This window comes from Branchiostoma lanceolatum, chromosome 11, assembly GCF_035083965.1.
Source record: "Branchiostoma lanceolatum isolate klBraLanc5 chromosome 11, klBraLanc5.hap2, whole genome shotgun sequence".
Taxonomy (NCBI): Eukaryota; Metazoa; Chordata; class Leptocardii; order Amphioxiformes; family Branchiostomatidae; genus Branchiostoma; species Branchiostoma lanceolatum.
Genome location: NC_089732.1, coordinates 11,468,237 through 11,485,680, shown reverse-complemented (window position 1 = coordinate 11,485,680; position 17,444 = coordinate 11,468,237). Strand labels below are relative to the sequence as shown.

At 40.6% G+C, this 17,444-nt stretch overlaps 1 protein-coding gene across 1 annotated transcript in view; it reads right to left on the bottom strand.

Annotated features, from left to right (window-relative positions):
* The window catches only part of LOC136445209 (fibroblast growth factor receptor 1-like), a 33,104-nt gene that overhangs the window by 15,041 nt on the left and 619 nt on the right, over positions 1-17,444 (bottom strand). The window contains exons 2-11 of the mRNA XM_066443076.1: positions 16,699-17,385; positions 15,675-16,337; positions 14,742-15,035; positions 14,351-14,491; positions 13,810-13,932; positions 13,472-13,571; positions 13,061-13,181; positions 12,598-12,691; positions 12,233-12,360; positions 11,956-12,118 (exon numbers count right to left, since the gene is read on the bottom strand). Coding sequence (XP_066299173.1) covers positions 11,956-12,118; positions 12,233-12,360; positions 12,598-12,691; positions 13,061-13,181; positions 13,472-13,571; positions 13,810-13,932; positions 14,351-14,491; positions 14,742-15,035; positions 15,675-16,337; positions 16,699-17,385 — 2,514 coding nt within the window. The remainder of the gene's footprint in view (positions 1-11,955; positions 12,119-12,232; positions 12,361-12,597; positions 12,692-13,060; positions 13,182-13,471; positions 13,572-13,809; positions 13,933-14,350; positions 14,492-14,741; positions 15,036-15,674; positions 16,338-16,698; positions 17,386-17,444) is intronic.

Sequence of the window (17,444 nt, the reverse complement as noted above, 5' to 3'; positions counted from 1 at the left end):
ACTTACGCATCTGACAGTCGTATCCCTTCCACCCAGCCGCACATCCTCCACTAGAGCAGACTCCGTCCGCGATCTCACACACGGAATCTCCGCTCGCACAGTGACAGGTACCGGTACAGTCTGGACCGAACTCACCGGGGCTGCACTCTTTAAAGTGAAGTATGAAAAATGTTGCATCACTCTATTCCTGCATAATGATTTCTTTTTTTCCTTCATTCTAAGCAGCCAAGACAATTCACGAAAGCATAATATATATTTCATGCATTTGTCACTGCTTATTTATTTTCTAAGCTCGGAAAATGTTACATTGTCATGCGTGTGGGGTGTATAAAGAATCGAAAAAGGCGTAGTTACCATACACTGAATGATATGTAGGCTACATGTACTGTTTGTGACTGTAGCTTTGGGGAAATTAATTTGCATCCAAACAATGGTTTTGCTCATTTCATGCTAAATCGTACTTTGTAAGATGCCTGAGTACATCTTGACATAAGCATCCTAAAATACACAGCGTTTTATGTATCATTTTGTTTAATAATGCACAAAGACACTCACCTGTCTGACAGTCGTTTCCCTTCCACCCAGCAGCACACCCTCCACTAGAGCAGACTCCAGTCATGACGTCACATACAGAACCTCCACTCGCACAGTGACAGGTACCGGTACATCCGGGTCCAAATTCACCAGCATTACACGCTTAAGTCAGAAACAGGGGTAAGTACATTTACTATGGATTTTATCTGTAGTCTAAGATAAGGATGAAAGAGAATTTTGGATGAAATTTTTATTATCAAATCGAGAAAATGATAGACTGAGCCATCATCGATGTTACTATCGACACCTCTTGGCTACAGTTCTACAGAAAAGGCATAAGGCCTGGTAATAGTGTAATGAAGCCAGTCAGACCATTTACATCTCGATTTGATTAGACACAAAGCTTATCCGTCAATATTGCTTTTGTCAGCACAGTCTAAAATATGCAACAACCGTTTTGGAGTTTTCTACCAGGAGACATATTGAGATAGTTTTGAAAACATAAAGTTTATAACATACTGGTATCCTCTCTACGTTATGTATCAATGCACTAACCCAGTTGACAGAACGTCCCTTCGAATCCAGCCGGACAGATGCAGTTGTAAACTCCACTTCCCGGCGTGCCTAGCGTCAGGTTTCCTCTATTCTGACATGTGTCTAGTGAAGAGGCTGACGAAAGAAAGAAAACAAAATCATTGGTGATGATTTGATGATACAAAACAGTTATCTATCTATGTTTAACTAATGACATCTAATATTTCCCAATCATTTCTCTTGGTCTGTTTTTATCTTATCTGCTCTACCCGACTCTACTCAACAAGAAAATGTTCATCGAACACTTACATGGAAAACTGACCGGCCTGATCATTATGGTTGTGTTCTTCAAAGAGTAATTGTAAGTTTTCCAGGACTTCCAGACAATACCGTCGGCAGTACTACAGGAGGGAGGGGTTGTAGTGGAACAAGTCGTGAAGTACCGTCCGTTCAGTAAGGCCCAACCGCAACTTGTGGGATACCACCATCCCCCCTGTCCAAATATAGATGCACAATGATAATCACTGTCGTCGTTGTCCTGGTCCTTTGTGGAAAACTGTCTGCCATTGATGCTATGGCGTCCACTCCCGTCAGTTGGAGTCAAGTCGTCACCTGCATCCCCACTGTATCCGCTAAGTGTTGCCGTGTAGTTGCTGTCCGAATCTCCCACAGAAAACGTACTGTACCGCGCGTATCGGGACTCTCCTTCCCAGTCCTCTAAATAAATGTACAGTTCATTCTGTGTCTGTGTGGTGAGGTCGTGTAACTTGTCCAGTCCTAACCACCATTCTCCACTTATGTCACCGAACCCCTGCACGTACACGTCCCAGGTGTTGTTGAATGGTACCGACCCGTCCTGCCGCCGCTGTATGACCGTCCACCCACCGCCATCAGTGTCCATGTCACAGGAGACTGGGAATGGTTGAGGGTGGCCTACAAGATAAGTTCCGCTGGCTTGGATTCCTATGGCTGACAGATCGGCACAGTTCTGTGGGCTGATGATACCTGAAGGAGAGTGAAACACGGCAAATATAGTCATACTTTATCTCATGAATAACCAAAAATCTTTTTTTCAGGTACTACTGGAAAATAAGATGCCAATGCTCATGCAGATTCGATGTATATTTCTCATTTTTGAATTTGTTTCAATATTCTGCAGGTTTTTTTTCCATTTCTTTGTGTGTGATGGACACTTTATTTGCTATCTTGATATGGGTTTGTTGCTATGGGTTTTCCGTTGATGTTTCTTTCCAACTTTATTCAGTTAGGTGCACATCAGCTGTGGAACAATCGTGATTAATACATACAACATAATCGCAACTAATTTTGGTATCATAGTAGAGTTAACATTATAAGTCTCTTTTAACTTTACATTCGAGTTCAATGGTTCAATGAGATGCATATCAACATTGCACAAGGTTGTATACAGATGTGGATGTCAATTAATACATCTTAGCATAAGGCTATCTAGTAATACATATACATGTGAGTAGCTACCAATGTGCTGTTATCACAGCAGAATCAATACAGGTATATTACTTTACAACAGTAAGTCGTTGTTTGACGGTATTTTGTATTCTCACATAGTATGTTACACTTCTTGTTCAATGAAATGTACACCAACATTACTCTGAGTTGTATACAGATGTAATACATTATGTTTTCGAAGAGACTCAAGATTGCCTTAAAAGTTTGTAGCTGAGCCAAGATACTTAGATAAATGGCATATTTTGCCAAGGGTGACATGTAAGTTATCCCCAAAGAGTACATGTGCTGTATTATTGATATCTTTGTTAATGCCATTTTCAGAAAGTCTTTAACTTTTTCCCAGTTGTCATTTAACCTTGTACACTCAAAGAACATTATGTACGTTGTTATCTTCTTGGTTACATATCTCACATTTCGGGCTATAAATGGTCCCAATGGTATATACTATGTTCCATTTGTGGAGTAAAAATTTGCAAGGAAGGATTTTGTGGAGTAATTTGCTGTTGAATTCTTTCAACATATTCTCTTTCATACTCAAGGCTTGAGCTTTCCATATTTTCTTCCAGTTTAAATTGGGAAATAAACTGTCCCAGTAAGTTTGTGAAGTAGTGTTGACAATTTTTGAGAGAGACAGAGGGAATGCAAATATTTATGTTTAGCCATAAGTATGGCTAAACATATTGTTTTCTCTCATGTTTCTTCTTCTTCTTCTTCTTCTTCTTCTTCTTCTTCTCCTGTCAAATCTTCAAATCGATTCATCTCTGTCATTTTTTGACCAAATGACCTGAAATTTGGTACAGAGGTAATGTAGGCAAAAACCAATGTGCGTTCTTTTCCTTGTTTTGATATTGACCTTGAAAGTGATTTTATTGAGGTTTTTAGGCTATTTTTAGCATATCTTGGCCTCCTGCGCCCTGGTATTTCAACCGAATGACCTGAAATTTGCTGTATATGTGGCTTGAACAAATATTTAAAGGACTACATTCCCATTTTTGGCATACATATATTCAGAACGATTTATTTTGGGCTTTCTTGACAATATTTGCCACTTCTGTCACTTTCAATACTACATATGACCTACAGGTCATTGACCCCGAGTGCCTTGCACCTGGCCAAGCTAGAAGTTTGCTTACGAGGAGGAAAGACCGGACATAAACATTTAACGTGATTATCGGGAAAACACCATGTTCCCTTAAACTCAGTGGTTAAATTGCAGTTTAGGAAATTTTATAACAGAAAACAAGTTAAATCAATGATTTTGTGAATGTTTATTCTAGCATTAGTTATTCCAGATATTTTCAAACTCCAAATTCTTCAACACAACACGGGAGATCGTTTCTCCTCAGACTGGCGCGACACTCCTGTCAAAATTGATTGATGATCTCTCTCTGCCGCCGACTTCATACATGATCAAAGGCGGGTGGTAGGCGGTGCGCGGGGCCGGGGAAACTTAAACATATAATGTAGCGAAGTGTTGCACAAGGAATTCTCACGCTGAGGGGTACATGAAATAATGCTTACAAAATAGACCTCTATGAATCGGGCTACATTCAGCAATGGTAGACGGATTCGGGGCATGCCGCGCAAAACACATGGTCTCACTGGGGACATGCGTTTTTGCGTTAGTCTGGTACTAGTGACTATTATGTGCCGGGAATGTTTATCTATCGCACGCCTTGGAAGGAAGTTCAACCATGATAAATGGTCGGCCGTTGCGAAAATTTGGAATCCCATGCTGTTGATTTTCGTGATTGAATCTGTAAGAAAATATATTTTCATGTCGTTCATGTTTTTGGGACGGACGCCGGGACGGGGTGAATTTTTTCTATCATTTTCGTCCCGTTAGTAATGCAAATCGAATCGTGTTGCACAAGAGGCAAAACACTAAAAACGTGGGTCTTGTGGAGTGTTTTGGAGCGGGAAAATGCCGGATATTAGCGGTGCCGAACAGTGTACATCGTCGCGCGCGGGTGACGCTCCGTCAAAACAAATCCGCTGGTGGTCTAGCGCGGCCACCGAAAATAGGCAGAAACACACAGGAGGACTTAGCACCTTCGTTTATGAGGGCAATTGTGAAAATATTTTGTTACAAATTGTTCGAACATTGAAACATTTGGATAGATGGTTTGAAACTGTTCTAAATAAAGAGATTTTTGTGTAGTTACGTTCGAAATGTTTCCAACGTATGTGAAATAAGTTCAAACATGTTATAAGTTTCAATTCTAATTGTTTGAACACTTTAGAACTATTGTGACTTAGACATTCTTTTAATCAAAATAGTTCAAACATATTACAAATATTATATTAAAACCCTCTCGGTGACTTTGAATTGACTCAAATATGTTGTTTTTGGTCATTTCCTTCGTCTCCTGTCAAATCTTCATATGTATACTATGGAAAACTTCATTCTTCCCTGGGGTTGATCTTTTTTAATTCAATTTTGAACTGGGTTGATTATGCGCAAGTGTGTAATTTTCAGCGGATATTTTTCGACTGGTTTACATGGAAATGGCACGGAATATCCCATTCTTGCAAGGGGAGGATTCTTTAATTATTTCTTTCAATTTTGAGCTGGAATGATTATGAAAAAGTCCATTTTTTGCATGGCGAGGAGTATGGCTAAACATGCTGTATTTGCTCGCAAATGTTGCCTTTCTAGTTGCTATTGAGTTTTGCTATCGGTGTTTTACATACATAAGTTAATCCAAATCATGCGGTCCTCATTTCATATTTTCATCATTAAGTTTTTGTTTGACCGAATTCTATCCTTATATATTTCAACAGGATCTCCCTCTCCCCTCGACGTTCCTGCAAGGCCAAGACTACGTCTCTATAAAAGGGTGGGAATTTTGTCAGGGGCGGGGCATTTCTTTTAACATTAGTTACATCTGAATATATTAAAATGTTTTTAAAGTTTTGAAATAAGATGTAAGGGTATTAATTGCCATCGTCGTAATCTATTTTGATCTGTCTGTATTCTATTTCTTTTAACCACCACACAAAAAACAAGAAGAATTCGTCTGTTGGCAAACAAGGTAGGAATTTCATGGGAGCTCCTCGTACAATAATGACAAAAATGTCGATCTGTTTTCATACAAATTCAACATGTTGAATTCCTTACAAATCCTACTATTTTGAATCTGGTGATTGAAGAAAGTAGAGTAGCCTAAGTTGTCTAATAACATCACTCAACAAAGCCCCTTATCCATGGTTTTCATTAAAACATGATATATTGATTGAGTGGGCCTCGTGAAGTAACCTTTGTATCATAGTACAGGTGCATGTTTGATCAAGACTGTCTATATCAGTTATAGATTGGAGCCCTCTAAACATGAGAAAATGACCGCCTAATTGTTAGGATATAAATCAATGATCTGCGAATGCTCAAGTCGAGGGCAACTTTTAAAGTTGATATTAATTACATGATAACTAATAAACTCTTCATTGACTTTTGTTGTAGAAGGATCTATTGTCACATGTAAATACCTGGGAACGTTTCACAAGTGTCTCCCTCCCATCCCATATCACAGGTACAGTTGTAGCCGTTTGCTTCGTTCCTACAGGATTCGTGAGCGTGAACGCAGGGATTCGGAATACAGAGCCCTATGGTTTCAAGAGAAGACATGCCATCGTTAGAAGTATAAAACGTAGTTGCTAACCTGTAAATCGATATTATGTCTGTGACTCTGATATTGGGGGGGGGGGAGGGGGTCGAGAAAAACAATAAAGAAATAAAGAGAGAAAAGCAATACATAACAGTCAAAACCAGAATCAGTTGAACCTACCGTTCCGTCGGTAGTGATCGAATCTTCGGTTGTAGGCCAGTGCGTTTCCGGCTGTCACCTGGTTGTCTCTACTCAACAGGCACCGTCCATGACCCAGACCGTCCAAGTCAAAAGACAGACAGGACCCTACCGAGAGGCCACCGCCTCCCAGCAAACATTGCAGGATGCAGATCCGGGGACTTACAGTCTGTGGGCGGACATCAGCATGGTCGTGTCCGGGTAGGACATGATAAGGGTACACGGTGAAGAAGCTCAGAATATCTGAAGGACAAATACTTCTGTCAAGTAAATACATACAACTATCAGTGTATCCTGTAGGCTTGACGAAAGATGTATGAACGACGATTTGTACCATAAATATGCTCCAAAGAAGACTTTTGTTAATAAATAAACTGACAATTTAAACAACTGCTGAGATCTTTCTCAGATCTGACTACAGCCAAGTAAAAGATGATTTGTTACATGAACTGGCCCTTCAACAATTCTTCTTTCTGTATGTATACTACTGTAAATTTATTCTATGAAAATGTATATGTATTGAAGAGTTTCTTGTGAGAGTCATGACAATAACACTTTGCAAAGTTTCCAAAATGTTTACTTCTATGTGTTTATTATTAATATTAGTTTATATTAACAGATTTCTGTTTTATATAGTAACGCAAATTCTAACATCAAGATTACAGCATTAACCCTGGGCATGCTTAAATCTTCGTTACGTGCAGGTAATGACTGATTCTACCTTTCATCTTGTAATGGTCGAACCTGTCGTCACTAACCAGTGACTGGTTGGCCGTTCTGCGTAGCTGACATCTGCTCTGTGACTTCCAGTAGTCAAAGGACAAACACTCCCCCTCCGGTACAGTAGTGGTTCCTTTCAGACACTTCTCGGCACACCCGTCAGCGGTGATATCGTTGATCTCATGGTCATAATTTCCAGACATAACTTTATTGTAACTGTGGTCAAACAGGTCTGTGTATTCTGGAATGAAAATCATCGTATCTTCTATACATTTTTTCTATGAATAAGATCAAAAATACCGTAATAAATCATTAGTGGGAGATGATGGGAATTTCATTATTTGGCATTTTGTAAGTTATGTAGAGGAGTACATTATACGACGCATATCATAGGACATAGGTTATGCAAGGTTGAGCAGGTACTGAAAAAATGTTGGCGAATATCTATCTATCTATCTATCTATCTATCTCTCTCTCTCTCTCCCTCTCTCTCTCTCTCTCTCTCTCTCTCTCTCTCTCTATATATATATATATATATATATATTTATACCTGGGTAACCTTTTGAAATGGTCTTAGTTACTACAAGTTACAGACAGTAAACAATGGGTAGTGTATGTACAGCTAGCTTTGTGTAAGATCCTGTATATCTCAGACTTATCTGGTATCTAAAATCAATGTGTGAAGATCTTGATAGGTTCACCACTCACCTGCTGACGCCTGCGTAAAAGACGAAAAGATCAACAACATGAACACTGGTCCTTTTAGGCATCGCATGGTGATCTTAGTTTTAGATACTCACATCTCACACTAAATGTATCTGCAGGAAGACGCTCGATTACGTAATATACAGGAACCTATATTGTTCTGTTCCGCTAACTTTGGGATAACACCCATAAAGTGCGCGCGCGCAGCGACGTAGAACAAATACTGACCACCTGAACTCCGTCAAACATTAACACAAACACAGACTTTGACATAAACAGACTTTGAGCCTTTATCAAAGAAAATCAATAAGTGGTGTGCTCAAGGGCACACCGATAACCTTCATGGTCTCTTGACACAACATTTATTACAACCAACAAAAACAACAATAACAACAAACAATCATCCAATATTTTCACACAATTACATCAAAAAATATTCTATTACATGATGAAAATAGTTTTAAAATATCATTGGCGAAGTCGTGATCACGTCCATGAAGACGACAGTTCGCAGAGTCCGGCTCTTTTGGATCTTACAGATGAGCGGTCGGCGGTGCCAGTGGCAACTGTTTCCATACTGATGTAGTTCTGTTTCTAAAGGACTTTGCCAAAGAGTTTATTCTTGGTTTGACTAGTCTGAAAGTTGGCTTAGAAGCAAAGTTCTGAGTTCTATTCGTGTGCTGTTTGTTAACGTAACTCCTGTGATAGACCCAAACTCATCCACCTGATCCACAATGTCAACTTACACAATGTACCAAGCTGGCTAACTTCCAGAAAATTGCTACTGGATATATACAGGCGTGAATACATTCATGAAATCAATTCGAACAATGGAAAGACAAGCACTTTCTTCAACTGTTTAAACATTCCATGAACGATACGTGTCGTAGTAAAGCCTGCCAACGTACATTTAAGAGATTCATTTATTTGTAGAAAGTTTTCTAGAAATACTTATCGATTGCAATTCAGGTTTTTCGCAATCCAAAAAACATATTTACATTCGCTGTCAAAATACAAGAAATATTCAAATGTGCTTCATATTTTGCTAGATGGGTGTTAAGAAGCTTACATATCAACGCTCAAACTTCATGTATGTGTTTGGTTTACTATTCATATATGTTATTCAAAAACGCTGTACGTTGACGATAGCATGATTTATCCACTCATATCCGATCGTAGATCCTATTCATGGAGGAGTGAGGCGTACGTCTGACGAAGAAAAATAATACAATTCAGTACATCTGAACAGAACATAATCTAGCATGAAAATATAGATGTTTATGTTTATGGCCACTCGCAAAATGATGATCAGAACATTAGACATGACACATTTGGCATCCAGGCAGAGATCAATCCTTTGAAAAGTAGGTAAACAGTTCATCTATTTTACCGATACATAAAAAATGATGTACATAAAAAGGCTCACAGGGAATGATTATATCTGTAGACTGTTGTTGCCTTGCGTGCTTGAACAGGGCATAGTTGTATGTAGACTGTTACATGTACGTACCTTGTGCCCTTGAATAATCCTTTCCAGGTTGGTTTTCAGCTGAGGGAAGGATGGTCTGTCTTCTGGCAGAGTCTTCCAGCAGTCTTCCATCAAGGTGAAGCTGTGCAGGTACATTAATTATGTAAAGTGACTCTTAAATTTAGGGATGTTTTGCTTGTCACATCTTTTTTTTCTTAGCATTAACAAATGATGTATGTTGTAGAGTTTAAAATGAGCTTAGCATGCTAGCAATGTGAAAACATTATATTTAAGATAACTGAAGGTATGCTTACAGTTCATCGGGACAGTGCAATGGCTTCTCCAATCGGCCGCCACCTTTGATTATATCCATCATTTGTTTACCATTCATTCCTTCGTATGGCAGATGCCCTGCATGTACATGTAGGATAAAATATTTAATACATCAGTTAGATAAAACAAAACTAATCCGAATGTAAACATCGATACGACGAAACTCAGAGAAGGTCAGTACCAAGTTTATATATCATCAAAATCATCATCAGGTTGGACTAAGCCCACTTTTTCTCTCCGAGAGTTTATTTCTTTCATATATTCTTTATTTTCCTTGTGAAATTGGCATTTTAGTGTAGAAAATATGAATATATACATACCCATGGTCATAATCTCCCACAGGAGAACTCCAAACGACCAGCTACAAAGCAGAAAAAAGGAAAAAAGTGGTCCATACTTCGTGATTCACACATTCCAGTATAAATCATTTAAAAACTCCAAGTAGTTCTCCATATAGTTAGTTGAAAGCGATATTACGTTGTATGTGATATGAGTATGTTACCATGATAAAGCACAGCATTAGGTATGAATAAGTATCATATCTAGTACCAATAACTTGGCTATTGAACCTGATGGTATGTTGTGATATTGATAAATATGTCAAACCTATAAAAGCGTATACAATATTCAATGTTCAGTGACACGTAGAATAGAAAATCATCATACTCACACGTCACTCTGGGTTGTGTACACACTGTAGAACAGTGACTCATAGGCCATCCACCGCAACGGTAGCTTGCTCTGAGATAGGAATACACCATGTCAACTGTTATCTGTAGTCCAATTATTCCATAAAGTTGTCGATCACTTACATCTAATCTAAGATCAGAGATTGCAATGAAAGAGCGCCCAATCATTGGTTTGTACACTCACCATGTTTTCTATATCTCGTAAACCCTTACCTTTGCAGTCTTTACGTACTCTTCGCTTTCAAAGATGTCCCTGGACAGTCCGAAATCGGACACCTTAGCCACCAGGTTCTTCCCAAGCAGGATGTTCCTTGCTGCAAGGTCACGGTGAACACACTGTGGGGAGGATTTTGTAGCAGTGTTAATTCAAATCATTGCTAGCAAATGAACTTTGTCATCATAGTAAGATATCACATTATATTACGTTATATTATCACCACTGTATGTAGTCCTTTGCTTATCACCATGACCTGTACTTAGCTTGTTTAAGCATAAATGTACAATAAAGGTCTTTCATTCATTCATCATTGTCACTCAGGTGTTAACAACATTTACAAAGATGCATTGAAAGGTGTGTACCCTGTTTGTAATGAATGTCCATACATATGATACCGACGATGTCTCACAACTAGATGTTGAGTGTTTGGATATTTTACCTGCATAGCCGCTAGGTGGCTCATCCCCGCGGCTACATCGATGCCAAACTGGATGAGTTGTTCCAAAGGAAGTTCAGAAGCTGAAGCAGGCGGGTTCTCGTACTCTGAGTTCCTGATCATGGCCTCAGGTGAGTTGGTCTTCAGCAAGTCCCTCAGACAGCCATTAGGGGCGTACTCAACTACAATGGCCAATGGAGCTAGAGGGATTGGACAGGTGTGATTAGCGATAGATGAGTTTATCAAGTATACTACTAAGTGTACCTATTATTCAAGCAACTAGTTGGACAAGTCTCTCCAGTTGCTTGGCAATGAGTAACTATTTTCTTAGGTATCTTATAATCTGGATGCCTAACCTTCATCACGGCACGGGAGGATCTAGGTCTTGAGCCCCCTCCCCCTGAACCCGCGGCACGCTAGCGGCGTCGCTGCGGTCAATCCAATTGACAAAACACTCAACGAATTTCATCGACAAAAAATCTTTTTAAGCCTTGTGTGTTTTGTTGTCTTTTTGGCCATACGTTTTGAATTATATTCCATAACAAAGTCAAGGGTAGCACAAATCCATTTTAAGACGCGGCGACGCCGCCAGCGTGCCGCGGGTCCAGTGAGATGGGGACTTAATTACATAACCTTCATCAATGTAGGTGTACCTATTGTTAGATTCTTAAAGTTAGAAAAAAAAACTAAATTGATGAACTCACTGTCTTTGGTGCATGCTCCAACCAGGGAGATGATGTTGTCATGACGACCCACAGTCACCAGGATCTCCAGCTCTCCGAGCAGGTCTTTCTTGTCACTGTCAGATGCGGAGTCTGACAAATTCAAACAAGCCATATTGACATCACCAAAACGACAGGTCACTACATACGTTGGTAATGGTATTTTTGACCTTTTACAAAGAAACGTCAGATCCCAAATGTTACCTTGGTATATTGTAACCTTGTACATAATGCATATTTGATAATCTGGGAGCAAATCATTTACTGTTGTAGAAAAAATTAGCCTAGATCATATGGTATTTCTACCTCTTAAAGTCTTGACAGCCACACTGGTCGTCACTCCTCGGTTACGGACTTCTCCAAGGCGAACTTCCCCGAACTGTCCCCTACCGAGCCGCCTGCCCAGCTTCAGACTGGACCGGGGGATTTCCCAGAAGTTGAGGGTAGAGATCGGTGACTCCAACGAAACCTGTAACAACAAATGCTCCAGTGTATGAGGTTGTGGTGTAAATGAGAAAGAAAACAGGCAAACTAACAAAGTAATGTATGCGTCAGACACTTGATATCTTGAACCGTAGCATACCTGTATTCCTGACCCGTTTAGCTCCTGCAGCACAGCTTTAAGTCGCGCTCTGGGTCCGACCATAGGAACGAGGTCCTTCATCATCGCGTCATCAAGATGGCGTAGAGCCTTTCCGTCAACGTCATTCTCTGCACATGACACATAGACGTCAATATTGGGCACAGTCTTTAATATGCTTCTTACCAGCAAATCTACCTTGTTCTGCCTATTACGACATTGTCACGTTATGACATTGCTCTCGCTGCCATTTATTGAGATCTGAAGAAATATTTGAATTTTATTCCATGACTTTACTTAACACTATGGTGACGTGGATATTCGGCGAAGGAATATGTCACTTATCTTATGGTGAATGTTAATCATACCCCTGAAAGCTCTTGCGCACTCCTGCAGGCCATTGTCAATTAGAAACGTTTGTACGTCTGCAACTGTGGTAAGGCTTGATAGACGTTCAGATATCTGAGTGAACAAAAATGTAATTTGAGAAGGAAAGGGTATCTGATGAATTATGAACATAGATGTAAACTATTAGTTATATATAGGATTTGGATTTGGATTTATTGACAATGAGACAAATCATTACACTGGGTCAGCCTAGGTAACGGCTGACCCACAAATACAGACAAACATACACAGTACATAACCTGCAATAAAATCATTACACTATCATAATACATACATAGTTAATACAATACAATACAATGCATAATTTACAGTATAAGATCATTGGACTCAATACCTAACACAGTGAAAACGTATACTGATTGAAAAATAAAATTCAAAGGCAAATGAAATTTACATCACTGATATAAGCTGGGAAATACTTACAGCTGTATCCACGCCATTTTCCTGTTCAAATGCCTCATTTCTAGCACCACCTGTCCCTGGCTGATCGCCGATGTCTTTCAGTGGCACGTCTCTTCGTTTGGGAACGTTTTTATTCTTTCTTCTGCAAAGGCAAAGGTCAATCTTTATGCCAAGTTTTAAAAAAGACAATTAATAGACTCACCATAAAAGAAATGTAATGACACACTGAATTCATTTTCGAATTATCGTGGGGTATGACAAATCCTTCTGGCATATGAATCTAATCACCACAATATATAGATTAGACATAAAGACACATCATGATATTGAAACGGTAATATCAACTTCCTACCAAGTACTAAGATATTGTCGAGGTGTGCAGTAATTGTAATAGACCAGATCTACAATAAATACTGCAGTAAATTGTGATACCTGCAATAGAAAACGACAGCTCCAATTGCACCAATGACAATGACAACTGCAACCGTACCCACGATGGTCCCTTCCAATGATAGACCAACTGTCTTTTGTTCTGCAATACAAAATAGAATACAATTTCTTCACGGAGAACACATAATACGCAGGTTTGGTATTTAACAGACAATCGCAGCAAATGCAAGCATGATCTTAAAGTAATATAGTCGAAGCTGTGTACGTCTACATGTACGTGAAAAAGAAGCCTGTCTGCCAAATAATCTCTATGCATCCTTCCATACGATCCTATAGCTAGGTAAAATAAAACATGTAGTAACAACTTTCTGATGACTAACCTGTGCATGATGTACCATTCCCATGGTAACCAGGATTACACGAACAGTTGAAGGACCCTTCACTGTTGGAGCATGTGGCGTAGATGTGGCAGTTGTGGGTATCGGTATCACATTCGTCTACATCTGTGAAGTTTGAAGTATATTTGAACAATTAAGAGCTAAAAATATAAAGAATGGCTCGTGTGAAATAGATACCGTTGGCAGCTTATACCAGACTCACCGAGCATACAGACTGAAAGAAAGGAGCATGGAATAATGACCTGTAAGAATCGAAGTACTAACTAGGGTTCCACGACCCCATACCGTCGCCAAAGGATGTTTACCTTTAGGAATGATCATTCATTATGCAACGAAGGTCCTCATTTGCATATTCTTATCAATTCACGATGTTGTCTACTCACATAACATATAATATTAAAAGTCCTATCTTAGCACTTCTACCCGCCTACTAGTATAGCCGAACCTAAAATATAACCTTTCGGCGAAGGTAATTTGAATTAGACTAAATCAAACTATCAAATTTTAACTTTGACATACATACCTGTCTGACACTTGCTCCCCTTCCACCCAGCCTCACATCCTCCACTAGAGCAGACTCCGTCCGTGACGTCACATACAGAACGTCCACTCGCACAGTGGCAGGTACCGGTACAGCCGGGTCCGAACTCTCCGGGTGTGCAATCTGAAACAAAAAAAGCTGATCGTCCTGACAAGTATTCATTGCTAGCCATTAAACTGTCATTCATAACACAACATAAATCAATTTGAGTTTAAACAAACATTTATAATATGGCAAAGACAAAATGCATCCCAGGTGAGTACGTAAATGTTTAAGAAATTACACATAGTATTATAGCATCCAGCTTATTGCAAACAAACATAACACCATGGTACCAATGACGTTGTTTTCATGATCTCGATGACTAGCTTACCTTGGACAGTCAAATAGAACGTAGCTATCTCGAATCCCCCGATGTTACCAGCTACGCAGCTGTAGGTCCCATTGTCGTCGAAGCTAACAGCACTGATAGTAAATGCGCTCTCAGTGTACTGGACGCCTGACCCCGTCTGTGTTGTACTTGTTGTTGTAAGTTTGTCACTGCCGTGCCACCACGTGATGATCGGAAGGGGATCTCCGGTAGCTTTACATGTCCAGGTAAGGGCTCGCCCTAATTTTCTCGTTTCGCCTGCAGGTGTCGGCTGAACAAACTGTGGAGGGACTGATACTAAAAGACAAAGTTACTTAAATACAGCAATGTCAACCTCATAATGTAATTACCATAATACGACTGAATGCAAGAAAATGACAAGGATGTTGAGATTATAGGAAAAGTTCCAACTCAAAGGTGAATTTGTTTTTCTTGATGTGTGGCATTGGACATCTTTCCGGTTTGGCTTTGTGTGGGTGCGCCATGAATTACAATTATACAACTTTTGCATGGTGCACTTCATTTCATTTACATTTCTCATGAATTCAAAGGAGATGCAGATTACCTCAACTTTATTACTGCATACATTATCAATTCTAAATGATCTACGATCTTACTACATTTAGCTCATTGCTAACTGTGCCTACACTTTAAATGGGTTAGCAATAATGTTACCTGTTTGGCAATCGCTCCCAGCCCACCCGTCCTGGCATCCGCCTAAGCACGCCCCGGTCACGTGATTGCAGTAGGCGTTTCCGTTCAGACAGTGACATGTGTCAGAGCAGGACAGTGCTCTAATATGATGTACTATGTATAGCGCTCATTAGCTGGAGTGCATGGATTTGGTCTAAATACTCATGTATACACATTCACTGCGTTTTCTCAACATGAAATGATATCTCAACAAAGCAGGATACCAAGCGGAATCCATCTTACCTGCAAAGTCATTTGGTCTTACTTTCAGTGATGCCATCTTCAAAGAGTAAGTGTAGCCTCTCCATCTTTCCCAGGTCACACCCTGTGCACTACCCGAGTCGTTGTACCGTCCGTTCAGCATTGCGTACCCACAACTGTCCGGAAACCACCATCCACCGCCACCAAAACTTTGCGCACAATTACTACCACTTTTTGGGTCATTATCGTTGTCTGAGGTTGTGAATCTCAAACCGTTTATATCAAAACGGCTACCGCCGCTCGTGAGACTGTCTCCGGCATCGCCTGAGTAGCCGCTGATGCTGACCTGGTAGTCCGTACTGCTGTCCCCAACACTAAAACTGCTGTACGTCGCGTACCTACTCTGACCTTCCCAATCTGATAAATCGACTCGCAAAATGTACGTTTTCTGTCCCGTGATTTGGTTCTGTTTGTTCAGCCCAAGCCAGTGTTCTCCATCAAGATTTCCGAACCCCTGTTCGTAATCTGCCCAGTTCTTAGCAAAGTCAACGGACCCATCCTGTCGGCGCTGGATCAGGGTCCACCCGCCGCCTGAGTTCCGCATGTCGCAGTACACAAAGACGCGAGGATCGCTGACGGCGTTCACTCCGCTTTCTATGATTCCGTCTTCGTACAGGTCGGCACAGTCCTGGGGTGGGTCTGAGCCTGATGTGAAAAACAGGTATCATAACAAATTTACATGCCATTGTAATTGGAACAGACATAATCTGTAAGAAGAGATCTTGATTAAAAAGAATTACCTTAAATTTTAAATGGGCAATGGTTAATACCTATTAGACGTAAAAAAATGCTTTTAGAATTTCTCCTCTCAATTCAGCGGTTTCTCGCTGGAGACTAGCTACATTCAGCGTTTTGCACAAGAGACTACATTCATTAAACATTCAACGACTTTAGGACCTCCTCAATAACACAGTATAAACGAGGAAAAGAATGACACACAATGACACATAATTACCACTCAATCCGTCACTACCATGTACATATTTGTGGACAGAATATCCTTTACCTGTGAAGTCAGCAGGCCTGATCATGATGGTTGTTTTCTTCAAGAAGTAGCTTGCACCTCCCCATCCCACCCAGACGACACCCTGTGACGCATCACAGGAGACTGAAGTCTGATGACAGTTATACCGCCCGTTCAGAAAGGACTCTGAACAGCTGACAGGGTACCACCAACCGCCTTGGCTGAATAAAGACGCACAATGAGCGCTGTTGGCGTCATTGTCACGATCCTTTGTAGAAAACATTACTCCATTTATGTTGTTTCGTCCGTCATTACCACTGTTAGTGAGACTGTCCCCTGCGTCTCCACTGTACCCAGAGATAGACACCACATAATTACCGCTCGAATTCCCGACTGAAAAAGTGCCGTATCGCGCGTACCTCCTCTCACCATTGAAGTCTTCAAGCTCGATCTGGAGAATGTTATTTTTCGCGGTAGTCAGTGTGTGAATCTTGTCTAGTCCCAACCAAAACTCTCCGTCCAGATCACCGAAACCTTGTTGGTATTCCCCCCAAGTCTTGGCGAAGTCCACGGAGCCGTCCTGGCGGCGCTGAAGGACTGTCCACCCGCCGCCCAGGAAGCTCATGTCACAGTAGACCCAGTACGGACTGGGCTCGCCGACTGTGTAGATGCCGCTCTGACGGGTTCCGGTGGCGAACAGGTCCGCACAGTCCTGTGGTGGGGTTGTACCTGAGACGAACGTCGCCAAAATATTCGATAGTCCTACTCGCCAATGGACTTGGACAGTA